The sequence below is a fragment of the Triturus cristatus genome, chromosome 4_2 (assembly GCF_964204655.1).
Source record: "Triturus cristatus chromosome 4_2, aTriCri1.1, whole genome shotgun sequence".
Taxonomy (NCBI): Eukaryota; Metazoa; Chordata; class Amphibia; order Caudata; family Salamandridae; genus Triturus; species Triturus cristatus.
Genome location: NC_140586.1, coordinates 801,131,929 through 801,153,143, shown reverse-complemented (window position 1 = coordinate 801,153,143; position 21,215 = coordinate 801,131,929). Strand labels below are relative to the sequence as shown.

The 21,215-nt window shown below is 46.4% G+C and overlaps 1 protein-coding gene across 1 annotated transcript in view; it reads left to right on the top strand.

The window, feature by feature from the left end:
- LOC146835079 (vitamin D3 hydroxylase-associated protein-like) overlaps positions 1 to 21,215 on the top strand; it is a 296,163-nt gene that overhangs the window by 51,021 nt on the left and 223,927 nt on the right. Inside the window, exon 2 of the mRNA XM_085602745.1 lies at positions 12,505 to 12,618. Coding sequence (XP_085458871.1) covers positions 12,505 to 12,618 — 114 coding nt within the window. The remainder of the gene's footprint in view (positions 1 to 12,504; positions 12,619 to 21,215) is intronic.

Below are 21,215 nucleotides of genomic sequence, written 5' to 3'. Positions count from 1 at the left end.
CATGATCAGAAATCGATATGGAACCAATATCCGAATGAGTGATCTGCTGTGTGAGAGCTTTTGAAGTGAAAAAATAATCTAAGCGAGAATGAGAAGAGTGAATGGGAGAAAAGAGCGTATTATCGAAGAGTAGGATTGCATAATCGCCAAGCATCCATTAGTGATCTTTGTTGTATAGTGGATGTGAATTAGGAGTGCATAGGGGATGGAATAAATTTAGATTGAGAGTTACGGTCAATAATAGGGTCCATAACCAAATTATAATCCCCCCCACAACTAACCAGTATTCATCTTGAAATGACATCAATTTAGACAATATTGTAGGCCAGAAAGCAACATCTGGGGCAGTAGGAACATATAGATTGAAAAGCGTCAAGGGGATATTATTCAATAACAGCGAAACGGAGACCACCTACCCACGTCATCAGCATCTTGTGAAAGAATCTGTAAATCAAGACGTTTATGACATAAAATGGCTACACCATTATGATTACCTGTACCCGGAGAAGCAAAAACATGACCATCCCATTGCCTTTTAAGTTTGGGGATTTCTTTTCCTAAAACATGAACTTCCTGTGATAATGCTATATCACATTTTAAATTATATAAATGAGAATACATGTTGACGTTTTATAGGAGACCCTAACCCTTTAACATTCCATGAAACAACCTTTAAAGTCATTTATACTAATCGATAAAACATAAGACATGTGCAACAATAACTAAAGCAATTAAAAGTTGATAATATGATATAGGTAAACAATTAGCAAAATTGTACCAGCAGAGATGAATAACATATAGAAGGAAATAAGTAGTTCTGAAAATCGAGAAAAATAAGAAAGATAGATATAAGTTGGAAGGAAGGAGAAAATGTAAAGAAAGAAAAGTAAGTCAGTAGCAAAGTGAAAAAGATATCTGAAAAAGGTGGAAAAATTGGAGAAGAGAAGAAAAAACAAAACAACAAACAGAAAACATATACCATAAAATTTCAGAAACAGAATAACTGACTACAAAAAAAATAAACAAGATGAGGGTGGTGAAGCCACATGAGGAAAATGGCACAACTAACAAGGTAACTCGGGCAGATCGGGGAGGGAGGACATCATCCAAGCAGACCAGGGGTAACAGAAACCTTGCCAAGAAATATGACCTTTGAGTTTAGCTGCCTTTAAAATCGTCAATCGGTCTGTATACTCCAAGAAGTATATGATTACTCCTCTATGTTTGGCTGAAGAGGCTGCCATAGTTGGGAGACGACCTAAACGATGCGCTCTTTGGATGTTCAAGATAGGAGAGCTAGGTAAAGCAAGCACTTGTGGAAGGAATGATTTAAAGAATTAAATAGCGTCTGAGCCCTCTAAACCTTCTGCCAGACCATAAATGCGTAAATTGTTATGCCTGTTGAGATTCTACAAATTTTCCACGTGTTTTTTAAGTAGCGAGATTTCGGATTTCTTTGAAGGAACTTGGTTAATCAAATCTTGAACAGAATCTACTCGCTGTTCAATCTGCATAACTCTATTTTCCATAGTAGACCACTTGGCATCTAAAGCTTGGAGTCTTTTATTTGTTTCCCCTGAATATGGCCGAAGGGCCCGTATCTCTTCAAGAGGTACATCCATATTACTTGGTGGAGGAGATGTAGCATATGAAGGAGGGTCTTTTTTGATGCATTTTCCAGAAGGCAATATAGACTAAGTGGTCAATTTAGGAGTAAGTTTGTTGGTGGGAAGTGGAATACTAGATGATGTTATTAGTGTTTCCTTATTGGAAAGAGATGAATTGTCTTCCGAGCTTTCCATAATTGTTGAAAGAACAGAGTAAGGATTGTGGTCTGCCGAAGAGGAAAATGGTAGAGAGGGACCAGTAACGCGATGAGTGGATTTGGTTCTCCCCATAAAATGCTGAGTGAGGTTTGGAGATACTGAAAACATCGAGGCAGCTTAAAAAATGTGAAGTAAAAGGTTCAGCGTAGGAACACAAAAGTGATGTATTGTAGTAGCCAAAAGAAAACCTTTGTTGAGACAATATTGTAGGCCAGAACAAAAAGAAATCCCCTTGAAGATGGAGAAATTAAGAGCAGTAAACTAGATAATATTTGCTAGCCATAATGGACTCCGCTCATTTATGGTTAATTCCTGCTTGGCATAAGACTTTATCGACCATCAAAAACCCATATGAACAACATCGTCAAAAGCAACTTGGTACAGTGCAAAACGATTAAATCCAGTCACGACTAGTTTCCAAAACAGCACCAGATTCACTGTGTTAGATAGTACACATAACGTCATTCACCTTAGCATTGCAAGTCCTTGAGGTAGTCCAAGGTTGAAAGAAAAGTTATATAGCTAGCCATGTAGGCTTTCATGTTCCTTGTCCTCCAGCAAGAAATAAGTTTCCCTTTAATCCTGGGAATAATGGGCTCTGCGGTATGGTAGGGCCCTAAAGCATATTTAAAATGCTCCCTTTTCTTTCTATCACTGAAATGCAGGCCGAGCGAGGAAAAAACAAAATGGCGGTCACACTTCCCGTGAGGGAAATGCTCCCGCCACAATAAAAGGAGAAGGAAGGCTCACCCAGAACTTGAAGTTTCAAAAAGACTCAGAGACTTTCATCCCACAGGGGATTCCATCGAAATGCGGTAAAGCAGCTTATGGCTGCAGGGAAAGCTACCACTCTGTCCGTGCTGCCGCGGAGTTCCTTCAGCGAGCGGCCATTTTCTATTGGCGTCCATTCTTGATAGTTTTTACTAGGGCAAGTTTAGTAATTGTTTCCTAACCACTCCAAGTATGTATTTTTTGTAAGGTTCCTATGTATTGCAGTGCCAGGTGTTTCAAGGGGCAAGTCTGGGGTCACAGCTGTGACCACTGGGGACCCCTAAATAGCGTCCATGCACCGTTCCCTCAGCCCCTTAATTGAAATTACTATGGAAGCCACACACTGGGAAGATTCTGTTGGCTCTATTACTTCTTTTGCACACACGTTTTCCAATATCTCTTTCAACGTAGACCTGGAGGACAGTGGCACAGTCCTCACTCCTGTGTTTGACAGGTATGGCTCCATCAATAGCTTTGATAGCATTTTCAATATTAGAGGAACTGCCTAGAAAAGACAGAGCGAAATTTGTCCTGTATAGCTTTAAGATAATTATCACTTGCATGCACATATTCTTATTCATATAGTCCTTGGTTCCCTCCTGTAATGTAAACTAGGGGATCCACCCTTGAATATACTCCTGTTCCCATTTTTATTTAATTGGACCAGCCAAATATACCTTGACCTTCTCTGAAAGATGCATCTAGCCTGTCACCTGTCCTATCCTCTTTATTATTCAATTCACTCCCAATATATCTATCCTGTGGCCCCTCTAGCTTCCTGGTTTTCTTCCCTCCGCAAATCTTGCACCAGATCTTATACGGAATGAATACCTACAGTCATGAATGCACCATGACTTTCACTGGACAACCATTTAAATACGTATTGCATTTGGGTCAACCATTGCTCTTTCTCTCTGCCCCTACACTCTAGACTGTGCTGAGATCCAAATTCAACCCCCCCATCTACTTCTCCAATGACCGTGCTACCTCGCCAACCCTTACACACTCTCACAAAGTGTCCTGTTTCCTGCACCTGTTGCAGAACTTACCAGGAGCCTGGCAGGTTTTTGAGTTGCGCATATGACTTCTGGTATCATTTCTTATCGGCATAGTCCTCTACTTTCTTTTTGTCGCCTACATCCATGTCTTTTTTGGATATCACACTGACCTCCTGATCCTCCAGATGTGGGATCATCTTCAGGACTGGGCCATTTACAGTCAAAGCTTGAGAGAGATATTAGGAAGACGATGGATCTGCAATCAGTCCAGCTAAAAGCCCTTGACTGAGGGAGACATTAAGGCTCACTGGTCAGTGATGGATTGGCATTAATAACTGTATAAACCCTGCTGCCAGGGTTAAATGCTAAGTAATGGGATGGTAAACCCACTAAGAATCCTAAATGAAGGCAAAGTAAGGAAAGCCCTAATCAATCCTGAAATTTTAAGAGTTGCTAGAGAAAAAGAAGAATCTAAAACTGAGAATCAATTGGCACAACCAGAAGCAAAAGGCAGGGTGTGTAATCATAACCATGCCAACTACCACAGTTCAGACCATCTCCTTACACACTCCAATTCTATCTTCCAATAGACACTATATTCCATTTTGTACCTCTAACCAATTGCTCCAAGCTGAAGGCACCAGATACATTCTACATCCCTGGACTCCTGAGAGTCTGACGAGTGTCTTTGTTGACCTGACTAAAGAGTAACCTGAACCATTACCAAAGACTGAAAATCTGTGTGCTTTTTACTAAAGCACTGTAATAGTTTCACCTTGATGCTGGCTTCCATTGGAGCCATCTGAATGTTTTAATTTCTGCATTTGTGTGGTCCGGGTTCTGTCAGTTTTTACCAAATGGGGTTTTACTTGTTGAGTTTATCATTTAACTTTTTTCGGTGTCTCACTATACATATCATTATGGCAGTGCATCAATGACCTGAGCAGGGTGGGAGTTGGTGAACAACGCTCTGCAGTTTGATTGGAGGAGTTGTGGAACAATGCGCAGTTGAACCTTGGCCACTTTGGTAAGCTGTTCTGTTAGGGCTGAGTGTTCTCCCAAGGATGGTGGCAGATTTGAAGCCATTTTGGTTTTTAGCCCACCCATCAATAGGAGCTTGGTTTTCAAACCATTCATCCAAAACAATCTCTTACTCTGATCTATGTGGTTCACACAATTGCCATTGTTGATTTGGCTCTCAGATTGCTCTCGCACTGAGAGGTGGATGTAGGTGTTTCCTAGATACTTCTGAAATGCATACATCTGCAAAAACATATCTGCTACAGGTTCCTGTCCATTTTTAAGAGAATGTGTTTACGTCCACTCAGTCAAGGTAGATTCACAACTTTTATTACTCGTTCTGCACATTTTGCAGTCTGCCCACAACATTCACAATCTTTTTTTATCTGGGCATTTCATTTGTATATACTTTATAGAGGAAATAAAACTTGATGGGAAAATCCTTGCTCATTGTTGATTGTACAGACTATTTCCTTACATGGTAGTTGGTTCTGAAGAATTGAAAAACATCACCCACCTAGAAGCACGTTGCAGAATTCAAAGTGCAGAATTGCTACTGCTCAGAAGTGTAGGAAGGTGGTGTAAGGATCGCGGATGTTCTGCAGGAGCGTCTGGAGTCGTGAAGAAAGTCCACAGTCGTCCCCCGCGTTCCTCCGACTCTATCAAACTCTAGAGTGCGGAGAACCCGCTGGGGAAAACAGGGAAACAAAACAAGGATAGTTGGGGGAACAGGTAGGTCTTGATGGATGATTCCGGCAGGAGGAACAGCAGGAGCGTGATGGATCTTGGCAGGAAGAATAAGAGGGCCTCCCAGCTGTAATACAAAGATGGTTATAGGAATATCTATGTATCGCTACCCTTGGTTTTTCTAATCTTCACTTCCCCGGCACCTACCAGGAGTATCGTCAGCTGCTTGGGTATTAGTCTGCGGGAATAGGCAGGTATTACTCTAGGTGAGTAGTTCCTTTGCGGGCAGCTGCGGAGAACAGGTAGGCCGAGATCGTGAACAAGGGAGGTATAATATGCCACTTATTCATAGAAGAGGATTAGGAAGAACAAGTACCGTGCTTTTTGTGAAGGAGTATGGGAAACCTAACCCCCTGCTCAATGGTCCTCGCAGTAATCACCACCGGATTCCTGATATCTGTTCAGGAGGACGTAGGGGAGGGATATGAAGCCAAGGGATTTATACTTGGTGAAAGCAAGGGGAAGAAAACGATACTGAGGGCGTTGTACAAACACAAAGGAGAGACTCCAATAATACACAACCTCGGAGTCGCCTTAACAGCAGGCAAAACACAACTACACACACGACTGATAAGGCTTCAGTCTGAATTCACTAAGAAATGTAGCGCTGGTCTGAAGTCACCAAAACAGGTAGCGCTGGCGAGGGGATTCACGAACCACCTATCAACTTCTAACTCCCAAGTAAGGAGCGACAAGAGACAGGAAACCCCCGCACAACTTATCACCCAGCAGACCTTACTTGAATGGTACAACAACCATAGGGAGCGGGCGCAACACTCGCAGTTGCTCCTGGAGAGAGAACACCGCCAGCGCCACGCTACACCAGGGTCCACAACGTGACCAACACCGGAGCCGGGAATCGTCCGCGACTCGAAACAGGAAACCGGAAATACAGCAACAGGAAGTCAGGCAAGAACTCTCGGGACGGGAATGGGGCTCAATGCAAGAACGCGAAGCGGCGTTTACACGCCCTTCGCCCTTTAAATACTCACTGCCCTGTAGGGGCATGACCGCGGGGCATGACAGCACTCTCCCCCCACAACGCCCTCCCCCTGGCTTAGGTTTATGGGGGTACCTCCGATGAAACAGCCGTACCAACCGGGGAGCATGCACGTCACAAGCAGACACCCAAGAATGCTCCTCCACCCCGTAGCCTTTCCAATGTAGTAGATACTGGAGTGTGTTACCAGCGAAGCGGGAGTCTATAATAGTTTCTACTTCATATTCTTCAGCATCTTGTATGGTGACCGGCGTGGGCCTCTTAGGGAGTCGTGTACCAGGTTCAACAGGTTTGAGCAATGATACGTGGAATACAGTATGGATTCTAAGGGATGCAGGCAGTTCGATTTTCACCGCCACCGGACTGACCAGCCTCACCACCTTGTAGGGTCCGATGTATTTGGGAATGAACTTGCGAGGACCACTAAGTTTTATGTGTTTCGTGGAAAGCCACACCTTATCCCCAGGAGCATATATGGGTTCCAACCTCCGGTGTAAATCTGCCCCCTCTTTGTATCTCACTTTAGCCAAATCAAGGTCTACCAACGTCTGTTTATGTATGTCGTGTAACTTCTGTACTAGATCATTGGCGGCAGGAGTTGGGCTGTTAATGGGAATCCCTATAGGCAACAGCTTGGGGTGAAAACCCTGAGAACAAAAGAAAGGAGTATGGAGGGTGGAAGAATGTGGGCTGTTGTTATATGATATCTCTGCCACCCACACCCACTCATCCCACTCCGCTGCAGAGTGTAGGGCTTGATTCCTTACATATTGTTCGAAGCACTGATTAACTCTCTCGGTTTGGCCATCTGACTGTGGGTGATGACTGGAAGAGAGTCTAACGTCAATCTGCAGCATGGCACAGAGGCATTTCCAAAACCGAGACACAAACTGGGCCCCCCTATCTGAAATCAAGACCGAGGGAAGGCCATGTAGACGTACAACATGTTGCAAAAATATAGAGGCTAACGCTGCTGCTGTGGGTAACCCCGTCAAAGGAACAAAATGAGCGGTCTTTGTAAAATGATCCACCACCACAAGCAAGGTATTATTCAATCTTTTGGTAACTGGTAGTTCCACGATGAAGTCAAGGGACACTGTGTGCCACGGGCCAGGAGGTGAAGCAAGTGGGAGCAGTAGGCCCACCGGGTTCTGATGAGAACCTTTGGTTTGCGCACAGACATGACATGACTTCACATACTGTTCTATGTCCCTCAACATAGTGGGCCACCAGAAACGCTCTCTTATAACCTTGGTAGTTTTCTTAATGCCCGGATGTCCCGACAAAGGGTGCGAGTGATACCAATCCAATACATGTGTCTGTAAATCTGAAGTGGGCAACACCACCCCCCCGCGGACACACACAAAACCATCTGTACTGACCCACTCCTCAGACCCCACAAAGGCAGGCATGTTCATCGATAGTTGACTTTGCCGAATCCGAGCCCTGAAGTCGTCCTCCCTGAACACCCCCCCTATGACGCGCCCTTCAGGGATGACAGGGGGCGCGACGTCAGGTACATCGGGAAGCTGAAATCCCAACCGGGACAGGGCATCGGCCTTGCCATTCCTCCTCCCAGGGCGGAACCTAATAGTGAAGTCATATTCACAGAAGAACTGGGTCCATCTGAGTTGTCTCATGGACAGGGCTTTGGTGGACTTAAGGTACTGGAGATTGCGATGATCGGTGTATACAACCACCGGAAAACGCGCACCTAAGAGGTATTGCCGCCACTCATCAAAGGCCTTCTTGATCGCTAGGAGTTCTTTGTCCCCCACCGCATAGTTGTATTCCGTGGGAGTGAACTTGTGGGAAAAATAAGCTATAGGATGGCACACCCCAGTCTCTGGATCGGCTTAACTCAGCACCCCTCCCACTGCCACCTGAGAGGCGTCCACCTCGACCACATAGGGCAAGGCCGGATCTGGATGTCGCAAGACAGGGGCGCGCGTGAAGGCCTCCTTCAAACTCCGAAAAGACGTGTCAGCAGCCGCCGACCAAACATACGGAACCCCTTTTCGCAATAGGATTGTAAGAGGATGTGCCAACTCCGAGTACCCTTGAATAAAACGCCGATAAAAATTGGCAAACCCCAAGAATTTCTGTAGGTCCTTAACGGTACTCTGAGCTGGCCAGGCGAGGACGGCCTCGACCTTAACAGGATCCATACGAAGTCCGAGTGGGGAAACAATAAAGCCCAAAAAGGGCACTTCTCGTGTATGGAAAGTGCATTTTTCCAACTTGCAATACAAATTATGTGCACGTAAGCGTTCCAACACTTGTCGGACGTGGCCCACATGTTCGGCCATGGATGAGGAGAATATTAGTAAATCATCAATATAGGCGATGACATGGAGGTCCAGCATATCCCAGAGGACTTCATTAATGAAGAACTGGAATGCAGCTGGAGCGTTACAAAGCCCAAAGGGCATTACTAAATATTCAAACAATCCGTATTTCGTACAGAAAGCAGTCTTCCATTCATCTCCCTCCTTGACACGCACTAGATGGTAGGCGCCCCGCAAGTCTAATTTGGTGAAAAAGTTAGCATTGCGTACTCTGTCAAGGAGAGAGGAAATCAAAGGCAAAGGATATCTGTTTTTAATAGTGACCTCGTTCAATCTCCTATAATCGATGCAACACCAAAGACCCCCCTCACGCTTAGGAATAAAAAACAGCGATGAGGAGGCAGGGGATCTGGAAGGCCTGATAAACCCTTTCTCTAACATAACGTCCAGGTATTCTCGGAGGTATGTATTTTCCTTCTCAGTTAGGGCGTACACTCTACTGCACGGGATTCGGGCTCCTGTCTCTAAATCTATTCGGCAGTCGTACACCCTATGTGGGGGAAGGACGTCCGCCTCCTTGGGATCGAACACTGCGCTCAAATCACTATAACAGACGGGCAACTCTGGTACAGGTTCTGTCTGGTCTACCATGGAGGTCGCAAGAGCTACTGTTACCCTAGTATCAAGAGGAGCAACAGGACGAAACCGGAGTGTGGCTCCCTGCCAGTCAATGATAGGGTTGTGTGTCTGCAACCAAGGGATGCCTAAGAGAACTGGTATCTGAGGTGAAGGGATTAAGTCAAATTCAATGGTTTCGTGATGGTCCGGGTCTATATGCATGTGGAGACTGCATGTCCTGTGGGTTACTGGGCCTGAGACGAGAGAACGGCCATCTATCGTAATGACCGCATTGGGCACCTCTTTTTTGATACAGGGAATTACATTGTCTTTTGCCCACTTCTCATCCATAAAATTACCAGAGGCCCCAGAATCGATCATAATGGCCACATGTAAACCTAGCTGTTCCACCGAGAGGTAAGCTGACACATAGAGATGAGTGACTGGTCTGGATTCAGGGTCAGAGGAGGAGACTATTAGTTCAGAATTGCCCAGGATTCCTGTCTCCACGCATCCCAGGCTTTCTAGTTTCCCGAACTCTTAGAAGGTACTGGTTTCACAGGGCATGACCGCAGGAAGTGACCGGCCTTCCTGCAGTAGAGACAGAGTCTGTTGGTTCGTCGCCTTTGTCTTTCTTCAGGAGTTAATGGCCCTCTCACTATACCTATTTGCATCGGTTCGCTCTCATCGGGACCTTTAACCACCTCAACACTTTTTGCCTTGGTGGGAACATATCGTGGATCTCCCTTCCCTTTTTCCTGCTTCCGTTCCTGAATACGGTGTTCAATCTTAACCACAAGGTCTATCAGCTCAGGACAGGCTGCAGGAAGGTCCACTATCTGTGAAAGGGCGTCTTTTAAATCATCGCGTAACCCTCTGTAAAACAGTGTACCACGCTTTTCTTCGGGCCAGTTAGATTCAACTACCAGTCTCTGAAATGTAGTGATGTAAGAAACCAGGTCTTGATTGCCTTGTTTCAAGGCCAATAACTCAGAGTCTGCAGAGTGTGTATATGTGTGCCTATCGAAAAGCTTGCGGAACTCTCTCTTAAAAGCGATGTAATTATACAATAAAGGGTCATCCCGGTCTACTAAAGGTATGGCCCAGTCTGCGGCCGCCCCACTAAAGTATGAAACCATAAACGCAACCCGGGCCTGATCAGTGGGGAAGCAGGTAGCCTTACAAGAAAAATGTAGTTGGCAGTGACTCAGAAAGGCGGCGCACCGTGAAGCATCACCTGAGAACCTTTCTGGAGGAGCTAACGGGATGGAAGTAGGGGTGTTGACCTGTATCACCGGGTTGGTTGCATCAACTCTCCCTCCCGTAGCCCCCGTCTCCTGTCGTTGCTGGAGGGTATCTATTCTGGCAGACAATGCCTGGGTTTCCGCTTGTAAATTGCCGAGCATGCCGGCGACATCCGCAAGCGTAACCACACCTAGTTCCATGACGCTCGGGTAGAATATTCTATTACAAGGCTTCGCGTTCTGTAAGGATCGCGGATGTTCTGCAGGAGCGTCTGGAGTCGTGAAGAAAGTCCACAGTCGTCCCCCGCGTTCCTCTGACTCTATCAAACTCTAGAGTGCGGAGAACCCGCTGGGGAAAACAGGGAAACAAAACAAGGATAGTTGGGGGAACAGGTAGGTCTTGATGGATGATTCCGGCAGGAGGAACAGCAGGAGCGTGATGGATCTTGGCAGGAAGAATAAGAGGGCCTCCCAGCTGTAATACAAAGATGGTTATAGGAATATCTATGTATCGCTACCTTGGTCTTTCTAATCTTCACTTCCCCGGCACCTACAAGGCGTATCGTCAGCTGCTTGGGTATTAGTCTGCGGGAATAGGCAGGTATTACTCTAGGTGAGTAGTTCCTTTGCGGGCAGCTGCGGGGAACAGGTAGGCCGAGATCGTGAACAAGGGAGGTATAATATGCTACTTATTCATAGAAGAGGATTAGGAAGAACAAGTACCGTGCTTTTTGTGAAGGAGTATGGGAAACCTAACCCCCTGCTCAATGGTCCTCGCAGTAATCACCACCGGATTCCTGATATCTGTTCAGGAGGACGTAGGGGAGGGATATGAAGCCAAGGGATATATACTTGGTGAAAGCAAGGGGAAGAAAACGATACTGAGGGCGTTGTACAAACACAAAGGAGAGACTCCAATAATACACAACCTCGGAGTCGCCTTAACAGCAGGCAAAACACAACTACACACACGACTGATAAGGCTTCAGTCTGAATTCACTAAGAAATGTAGCGCTGGTCTGAAGTCACCAAAACAGGTAGCGCTGGCGAGGGGGATTCACGAACCACCTATCAACTTCTAACTCCCAAGTAAGGAGCGACGAGAGACAGGAAACCCCCGCACAACTGATCACCTAGCAGACCTTACTTGAATGGTACAACAACCATAGGGAGCGAGCGCAACACTCGCAGTTGCTCCTGGAGAGAGAACACCGCCAGCGCCACGCTACACCAGGGTCCACAACGTGACCAACACCGGAGCCGGGAATCGTCCGCGACTCGAAACAGGAAACCGGAAATACAGCAACAGGAAGTCAGGCAAGAACTCTCGGGACGGAAATGGGGCTCAATGCAAGAACGCGAAGCGGCGTTTACACGCCCTTCGCCCTTTAAATACTCACTGCCTGTAGGGGCATGACCGCGGGGCATGACAGGTGGATTAAATGGCATGGTCAGAAGTGTAGGAAGGTAGAGTAAACAGCATGGTCAGAGGTGTAGGGAGGTGGATTAAACGACATGGTCAGAAGTGTAGGGAGGTGGATTAAATGGCATGGTCAGGAGTGTTTGAAGGTGGATTAAATGACATGGTCAGAAATGTAGCAAGGTAGATTAAATGACATGGTCGGGAGAGTAGGGAGGTAGATTAGTTGGCATGGTCAGTAGTGTAGGAAGGTAGATTAAATGGCATGGTCAGGAGAGTAGGAAGGTAGATTAGTTGGCATGGTCAGTAGTGTAGGAAGGTGGATTAAATGGCATGGTCAGGAGTGTAGAAAGGTATGTTAAATGGCATAATCAGGAGTGTAGGAAGGTGGATTGAATGGCATGGTCACGAGTGTAGGATTTGGCATTCTTTGAACATGTTGCTGACTCTTTAAACTGTTGTTGGCCTGTTTTTACTAATCTAAAATTGAAGTTCCAAACTGAAAATTGTCAGGTTCTTGCCAGGTTAAAGGAACATTTGGTGATAAAAGTTGTTTTATGTTCTTGCTTCAGAATCCTGGGGTAAACTCTGGACCCATCATTTCACTGTCCCTGGTGCAGCTCACTGAGAAGATCCAGAATGGTTCCCTCTCCCCTGAGTCTGTCCTTTATACGTACATCGAAAAGGTGAGTCAGTGGTTTTAATTTGTACTGATGACTATTATGCTCTCGCTGCCCCAACCTGAGTAAGGAACCTTAAATGTTAACACCAAGATAATTTACGTATTAGTTGGAAAGAGCAGAAAATACTACAGTATGTTCCATTTAAGGTCATGTAACTTTCAAGTGTAGGCTGTGAAGCATCTGTGCTTTTCATGGTCACCGAGTCACATGTAAACTTGACCACTGAGACACCTCAAAGCAATGTCACTGGTGCCATTCATCAGAAAGTCTTGGAGCCAGTTGCTTACTGCTTTCATGCTGGTAGATATTATGTATCTTGAGGGCTGATCCCAGTATTCTGGAGTCATAACTGTATCTTCTTCCTGCAAGCAGGCGGTGACTACATCCACTGTTCTCAAGTCAGTGTCTGTCCGGACAGAGATAGGCGCGAACATTTAATGTTGTTGTATAAGTCTTCCACTCATGTTCCATACAAACTGTTGTGTTTCTTAAAAGAACCCTCACCCACCACCCTAGTTGGTGGCATGCTTCATCCTTGGGTTCCCACCTCAGAGGCCTAATGCACCTAAGGTGTGCTATGACGCCTGATTACAGCTGAGTTTTTTTTTCTTCGTGTAAGGCAGTGAATTTGTGAATGAATTAAAACTACCTCAAGGGAATCCGTCCCTTAGGAAATTGTAATTGAGGAGCCACTGGGTAGGATTAAAAGCAGTGATGTTGGATGTGACGTGAGAAAATAATGGTCTCCCACATCCTAGTGTTAGTTCGACATGTTTCAGCCAATCTTGCATACTGTAGGAGTCAGAGTGGCTTTCTTCAGGACCAAGCTTGTAGGAATATCCTAGTACTGTCTCTCATTACACAGTCGACTTCGAGTAGAAGGACAAATGAGTTGGTTGGTCACACGTCCGCATACAAGTGGTGAATGAACCATGCTAGTATGATTTTTAAGAGAAATATACCCTCTTCGCCTGTGATTGAAAGGTTTGATCTTTTGGCATGGTATGTGTTATATGGTAGGATATGATTGTTTGTTCACCATGTGTATGCTGTATTGATGGAAATATCCATGTTCACGCATGATGAAGCATGCTGCATGGCACGCGCTTTTAGTGCTGGCTCTTCACAGATTCCATCAAAAATATAAGCTACCATTTTTGTATGCACTTTGTATGCATAATGTCTTCTCTTATTAATATACACTCCTGAAAGAAAAAGAATATTAGTGAAAAACAAAAGTTACGAAACATAAGTTACGAATTACTCCACACCGTTTCCACATGCCTTAGCGTGCAAGCGTCTATTCACACATTGAAATATTACATCTTCACTGCAACACAACGGACGTTTTTTTAAATGTCGTCTAGGAAAATTTGCCCTGGATCAGCAATGTTAACTCAAGCTAAATTACTTCTCCCAATGATCCAAAAACAGAAATCAAAAATTAAAATCCTGGGACAACAATTTTTATACAGAGATCTATCAGGGGGCTGGGATTATTACTGTGAAGCAGGGGCGGTTCTCGTATAAGAGCATTGGCGGCAGATCCCCACTAGTCTTGGAGGAATGAGAAGGAGATTGGAATTGGAAGACTGGTATGAGGACTCGTACTGCCCAGACTGGAAGTAGCAGTGTGCACAGCAGCAGAGACCCGCACAGGTAAGGGGGGTGGGGGGTGGGGGGGTCGACAGACGACAAAATAGGCATAATTAAATAATACCTATTTCGTCGTCTGTTGACTTTTCTCCCTCCCCTCTGTGCCCCGCCTCACCGCACCTGCATGTGCTGCCCGCCGCTGGTGCACAGCAGTTAAACACACTCTGCACAAACAGATGCTGCCTAAACAGATGTTTTTCCATGGCTTCGGTCGAGTAATCTGCTCGCCCTGATCTGTTAAGAGTATATCCTTCCAGGATCCCGCCGCCGCCTCCTCCTCCTCCTCCCCTGACGGGTTGACCCTTGATACTGTAAGCCTATGAGAATAGGAGACAGGATTTTGAGGGGACAAAGTATTTCACATGTCCCTTCATAATGTTGCTGAAGCCTCTTGCCTCCTGTTCGCCCTTCAGCTCTCTATTCTCTGCAGCCCTATGACTTCTCTATCAGGTTTGCCCATGAACTCCGGAAAGCACCAGCTCAAATTAGACACTGCTTATCTGATGGGAGCTTGTTGGTAGAGAAGAGTGTAATGCATTTCTTTTAAAACGTTCAATAATTTATGTTGAAGGAAAAGCCCAAACATTTTTTAGGAGACCGCTCTAAAAAGCTCATTTCACACTAATTAAACTAAAAAGTTAACTTGAAGAAACGAAAGGAAGTCAAGCTAGGATAGTTATTTACGCCTCTCCACTTTCAAAGTTCAACAGCTGCATCTACTGTGAAGGAGCCACTGTTCTATAAATTGCCTCTGAGTCCTATGTCAACACCTTTGTTCTATTCATGTCCACAAATCTGCGGAGCCCGGTGCACGCTGGAAGCCAATGAAAGTTTTATCACCATAACTGTATGTGCACCCCTTTTCCAAAGTTTTAAAACTCTCCAAAAAGAGGATGAAAGGGAACCTCAGAGCGGTGCATAAAGTGTATGCTGTTTATATACATTTTAAAAAAAAATGTTTTTTTTAGAGAGATGTAGCATATAAATTCTTGGATTAGGGCCGATAATCACAATGAAAGATGAACATCTATGGATTTTGAGCTTCTTTTGCTACCATTAGTAAATGTTATTGTTTCCAGATAAGAAGCAATGGAAAATAAAGTTGTAATTATGTCCTTAAGAGGAGAACTTTGAATACCTGGGGCCTGATCACGATTATACCGATATCCCATTTTGAGCACAAACTCCTATCTGTGCCCACAATTGGGTTATGGTGGGTTTGCTATTCATAAGTGTTTACTCCTGCAAATTGCAGCTGGTGAAACCTTGTGCAAACATCACAGGCACACACCGTGCCCATTCATACGGCGAATCATAGCTTCTCTTGTAATCGCAGGATTAGGGAACAACATACTCTCTCGGAGTATTATTCCCCATTCCCCCATCACTGGGTGCATATTGTTCACTAACCAATTTGCAAACCCTCCACAGTCGCAGATTTACCTATCCAATTTTAGCAGCATTTTTGAGTCCTCGGTGCGCAACCAGGGATGCGTTCTGATGAGAAATATAGGAGAAAATTGGTGAGCAGATTATCCTACAATTAATTTTTACTCAAAACTGGGTAGGGAGCTTTCTCTTGGGGTTCTCCTATAGCCTGGGTGATCATTTTGTGACTTCTTCGTTATTGTTTGAGGCAGTGCTGGCGGTCATAGGGACTGTAAGTGTGTCAACTGCAAATTTGTGTAAAGATCTTCTCACCAGCGTTTGGCTCACACACGTTGTTTCACCCGGTTGCCACAGCCGCTTTGTCTCTCAAACTCAACTTCTTTGTGACAAGGCAAAACCTGTTCCTCTTGCAAGCCCACCCTATGCCCTACTCTAGATCCACTCCCTGGTGGATTCCCTCCTATGCCAGTGAGTCTCTGCAGAGGGATGCTTCTACCTTGCTGCGTTACCCTGCCTGGCGTGGTCCTCATGGGCGCTGCTAGCTGTTTGGTCACCATCACTGAATCATCAGAGGTGCTGCTGGTTCCTCCGTCCTGACGTCACGGAAGTCTGCCGAACCCTCTCACCTGATGACAACTCTCTACTTTTGGGTGTTCCACCTTAATATCGAATCCAGAATATCGAAGACCAACATTTCAACAAGGTGAGACTATTTCTGCAAGTACAGGTTTAGATAATTGAATTGCCTTTCTGAAGGTATACATCTTCAAGATACATAGATGTGGAGCAAATCTATATTGAGTTATATGTTCTTACTGTCTTGTTTTCAAGATCACAATAGTTAATTGTCTCGTGACCATGGAGATCACGTTTTCTTTTCTGTGGAAATGTTGAGGAAAGCTTTCATTCACAGTAGCTTAAAAATGTTGGGCAATGGTTTGAATTATTATCAGTTGGTTATGGCAGTTTTCGTTGCACATTATTGCACATGGTGAGCGTCAGTTTTATTTTGTTTTATTTAATTTTTCTTTATAATAAATTCTTGCCACCTGCTGTGGATTATGGCTTGGTGTTGCCTCGTTTTGGTTTGGGGCGCTCTAGTTACGTTTTAGTCAGGGCACAAGTCCTATAAAAAGAAGTGGGGGGACTGACCAAGTTACATGACGTCTTGCCGTAGCGTTATAAAAGAAATAAAATGGTGCCATTTAAATCATTCGTGTAAATACTGGGACCGACCACCCCATCTGACAGTCTTACAGTGTCTGCACTTATATACAGGGACTGAACAAAGACATAAGCATGCGTCTGTTAAGTACCTATGAAGAGATAGCAAGCTGTGTGCCTTTGTTTCCCTCTGTGGCATTTACATTTGTGTGAGGTTCCAGGTCGCCTCCAGTCAAGATATTCAAATAAAAGGAGGCCTGATGGCCCCTTAACTTCGGCCTGGCTAGAGGTTAAAAAAACGCACCCCTCGCTGCCTGCACGTTACTACTGGGAATGGAAAGCAGACAACGTGCAGGCGCTGCTGAACGTGTCCCGGTGTCTTACACCAGGGCAAGTTCAGCATAGTTCTTGGCAGGGGGAACAACGTCCACCCTGTGAACATAGTGGGTGGACACTGTGTACCCCCGACTCGTGCCCTGGTTTTAGTACTCCCACGGTTATGCATTCTCACCATATGTTATTTTTCTTTTAAGTGTTGTTGCCTTCTACCTTCATTTTACTGAGTATTCAGAGGCCGGTTTGAATTGTTAACCATCTTTATTCTGCTTGTTCACCTGCTTACTTTTATCATTTAGATCCTTATTTGTTGAACTCTGGATCTTTTAGTGGTTTTGCTCTCCTAAGTCTGGTCAGGTCCTGTTTAGGTCCAGACTAGACCACTTCAAGACATGTTGTTTACAAGCAGTGGGCTACAGCCACCCATATGCTTACTATTTGTTCGCTTCATTGTCACTCTCGTATCATTCGTTCTTGTTTGTTCAAAGCATGCATGAGTCATGCCTTTTCTTGTGTTTGGCACTCCCCTAGAGCATGGACCAAGTACGTGTGTCCATCCACTGCTCCCTTTTTAGGGACTCCTTTTTTGTCTTTGAGCACTCCCCATGAGTGTTCATGTTTTCACTCGCTTAATCTTCTCCCACTCGCACCGGTCCTTATTGCTTCTTTCCCTCCACAGATAATGCTGTAATGTGTCTTATTATTTATTCTGGACAGGAAACCAAAAACCTCTACAAACAGACTATTTTCTTTCTCCTTTTAATGGCTGCCCCTGCGGATTCTAATTTAAAGGGCATTACTGCAGACAAGCTGCTGCTGCCTCCGCTGCTTGAATGGCCTTTCAGGGGGAATAGAATCACTTTATTTCTGCCCCTCATTCTGATGCACGTTTAAAATAAACATGCTGCCAGAGGCAGAAGCTGCAGAAACACCACTGGCTGTAAACAAAGTGTGACACAGCCTTTCGGGAGAACACGTCTATAGCGAAAAATGAACCGGAATGAACTGGCGGAACAAATCTGCTTTTAGGGACGTGCGCCACAAGAAAAAAAGCTGAAAACAGGCTCGCTGAGTAAATACAGGGGACTTGGCGGACCACCTTTTAATCACCATGCTGCCCTCTCCACAGAGGAGCCTCCCTTGAAACTTCAGAGTGGTGATCAATCCAATGCATGAAGCAGGAGTCACCTCAAGACTCTGCGCTAGCAAGGGAGGCAAAAACAGCTGCTGAATGACATTCACAGGGGTTAGAGGACAGAAAAGAGAAAACATAGTCTCCAATCCCATGAGAGCGACTCCCTCAGCACTGCAGCAGATGCGCTGCCTCGCTTCCAAGTCAACAGCAATATAAGCCCCGCAGACATCACTGGCCAATATAGCCAACCGATTCAGAGTCTGCCTCGCATTCAGCTGACCTGTGAAGACAATAAGCATTCAACTCCACATATTTCAGCACAACGCCAAACAAGTAAGTGCCATGCAGTTCCACAACACAGCCACACAATTGCACTACACACATAGTGCCAATATCGGCAACAGTTATCACAAAGCACATAAGTACATAAGTGCATAAATAAAACACACGACACTGTAATGTAAGTGGAGAAATATTGCTGCAGGTTTATTAGCATAACCAATATGCAAACAAGGTGGGTTATCTTACGGGCGATCCCAGGGCAGGCCAGCCCTATGCCGCCTGCCCGTCTGATAAGCCTAGAGTCACCATGGCAACGCCAACTGGTGTATACCAAATATTGGGAGGGTCCACCCCTCCCATCCGTGGACCACCAGTCCACATGCTTCACACGCCCCCCCCGTGATGGGTGGGCGGAGCATACATGGCAGCCCCCGGTTGCTCAGACCCACAACCGCCTTTCGGTTAACGGGGCGCCGTCGTTCTTCCAGGGGACCCGCTAAACATCCCTGGGTATCCTGGCTTAGCACCCCGCGGTGCTGCTGCATGCTGTACCCCTTGGTATGTGCAGACCCTGGATCGCCCTGTAACTCCTCCTGCAACACAAAGTAAAATTGTTAGAAAAAACCTGCCCCCCCCCTTTTGTCCCTCCGGACGCCGGGTAAGCGGAGGGGCGGGCAAGGCGAACGAGCGGACAAGAGGACAAGGAGGGGGCGGAGACAGTATAAGTACCCCTGTCTCCTGCCCGCCCTCGCCGGAAACAGCTATCTGTTGGGGTCTCCCCCGGACTAGCCCAGGGACTCGACCTCCCACCCCTGTGCCTTCCTGTGGCACTAAGGCGGCCGCCCTCCAAGGGGCGGGCCGCTGCGCAACCCCCCCCCCGGGCAGCATTACATAGTGCCAATATCGGCAACAGTTATCACAAAGCACATAAGTACATAAGTGCATAAATAAAACACACAACACTGTAATGTAAGTGGAGAAATATTGCTGCAGGTTTATTAGCATAACCAATATGCAAACAAGGTGGGTTATCTTACGGGCGATCCCAGGGCAGGCCAGCCCTATGCCGCCTGCCCGTCTGATAAGCCTAGAGTCACCATGGCAACGCCATCTGGTGTATACCAAATATTGGGAGGGTCCACCCCTCCCATCCGTGGACCACCAGTCCACATGCTTCACACGCCCCCCCCGTGATGGGTGGGCGGATAATACATGGCAGCCCCCGGTTGCTCAGACCCACAACCGCCTTTCGGTTAACGGGGCGCCGTCGTTCTTCCAGGGGACCCGCTAAACATCCCTGGGTATCCTGGCTTAGCACCCCGCGGTGCTGCTGCATGCTGTACCCCTTGGTATGTGCAGACCCTGGATCGCCCTGTAACTCCTCCACAGCCTTGGGAGTGGCCACCGTCACTACCAGGGCCCCCCACCAAAGTCCCCTATTATTCGCAACCCGCAGCTGCCAGTGCTTCCCCTAGATCCAGTAAAAACAACTCCATGCCTAGATCCGAGAGGTGAACCCCATCGCCTTTCAGACATCCCGTTGATTTGAACTTGCGCATGGCGCTGTTAACTTTTCTTCTAGACACCTCGATGGCGTCGCCTGAGCGAGCACCATGCCACATCGCGCGTGGTGTCATCTCAGACCACCACAGTTCACACGGCCCCAACAACACGCTCAACTTGCAGAAAGTATCTCTCATGTCTTGGAGCAAAGCTCTCCTTCCTAGTGATGTGAGGTCATTACCCCCCAGGTGAACCACCAAGAGGTTGGGCGGGAGCCACCCTCCCCGGAGTCTCTGCTTCACTTTCCGTAACAGTTCGCACCAGCGCAAGCCTGAGAAACCCAACCACGTGATGTCTGTGTTGGCAAAGCCATTCTGCCACTCTCTTGCCTCCGCCCAATGTGCCAGTCTTGCAATAATTGAGTGACCAATTACCCACACCTTCATACCTAATAAAGAGAAAATTGGTTTTGAGTATATGTTTATTAAGCGGAAAACATCAGCAAAACATAAGCACATCTACAGTCAAGGTATATGTCAATCAGGAGCCAGAGAAAGGGGGGAGGCCTGACAAGATTGTAGGTCCCGAATAGACAGTCCAACCAATGTGTCCCACTGCCCCCACGGCCACTCCTAGGGCCGAATGTATCGCTTGAAGCAATGCGATTGCCAGCGCCCCACCTTCATGATACCTTCTGCGGGCAGTCCTGCCAGGAACGCTGTGGTGGCCGCACCTATGCGGAACGAATGGCTGCTGAATTTTTTGTCCCTAACCTCATGGCCAGACAGCCTTAGGCAGGCCTTGAGGATGTGGTCCACTTGAAATCTAGTGACCGGGAGGCCATCCGGATGCACCAGCAGGTAACCCGCCCCCCGCGGGCGAAGCGGCAGGTAGGTTCTGACCCAAGCTACCGGGCAATACCTCTCATCCCCCAGGCTGTGTAGCACAAATAACCTCCCCCGCCCTAGCTGGTCAGTTTTGGACTGTCTCATGACTATTTTCAGGCACCCCGGCTCCAGTTCTACGTCTTTTACGTTCAAAGCCACCCCCGAGGAGTCAGATTTTGAGCGAGCCACTAGTTCCCCGATCCTAAAGGCACCAAAGAAGGCTAGGGAAAAACAGGCCGAGAACAGTG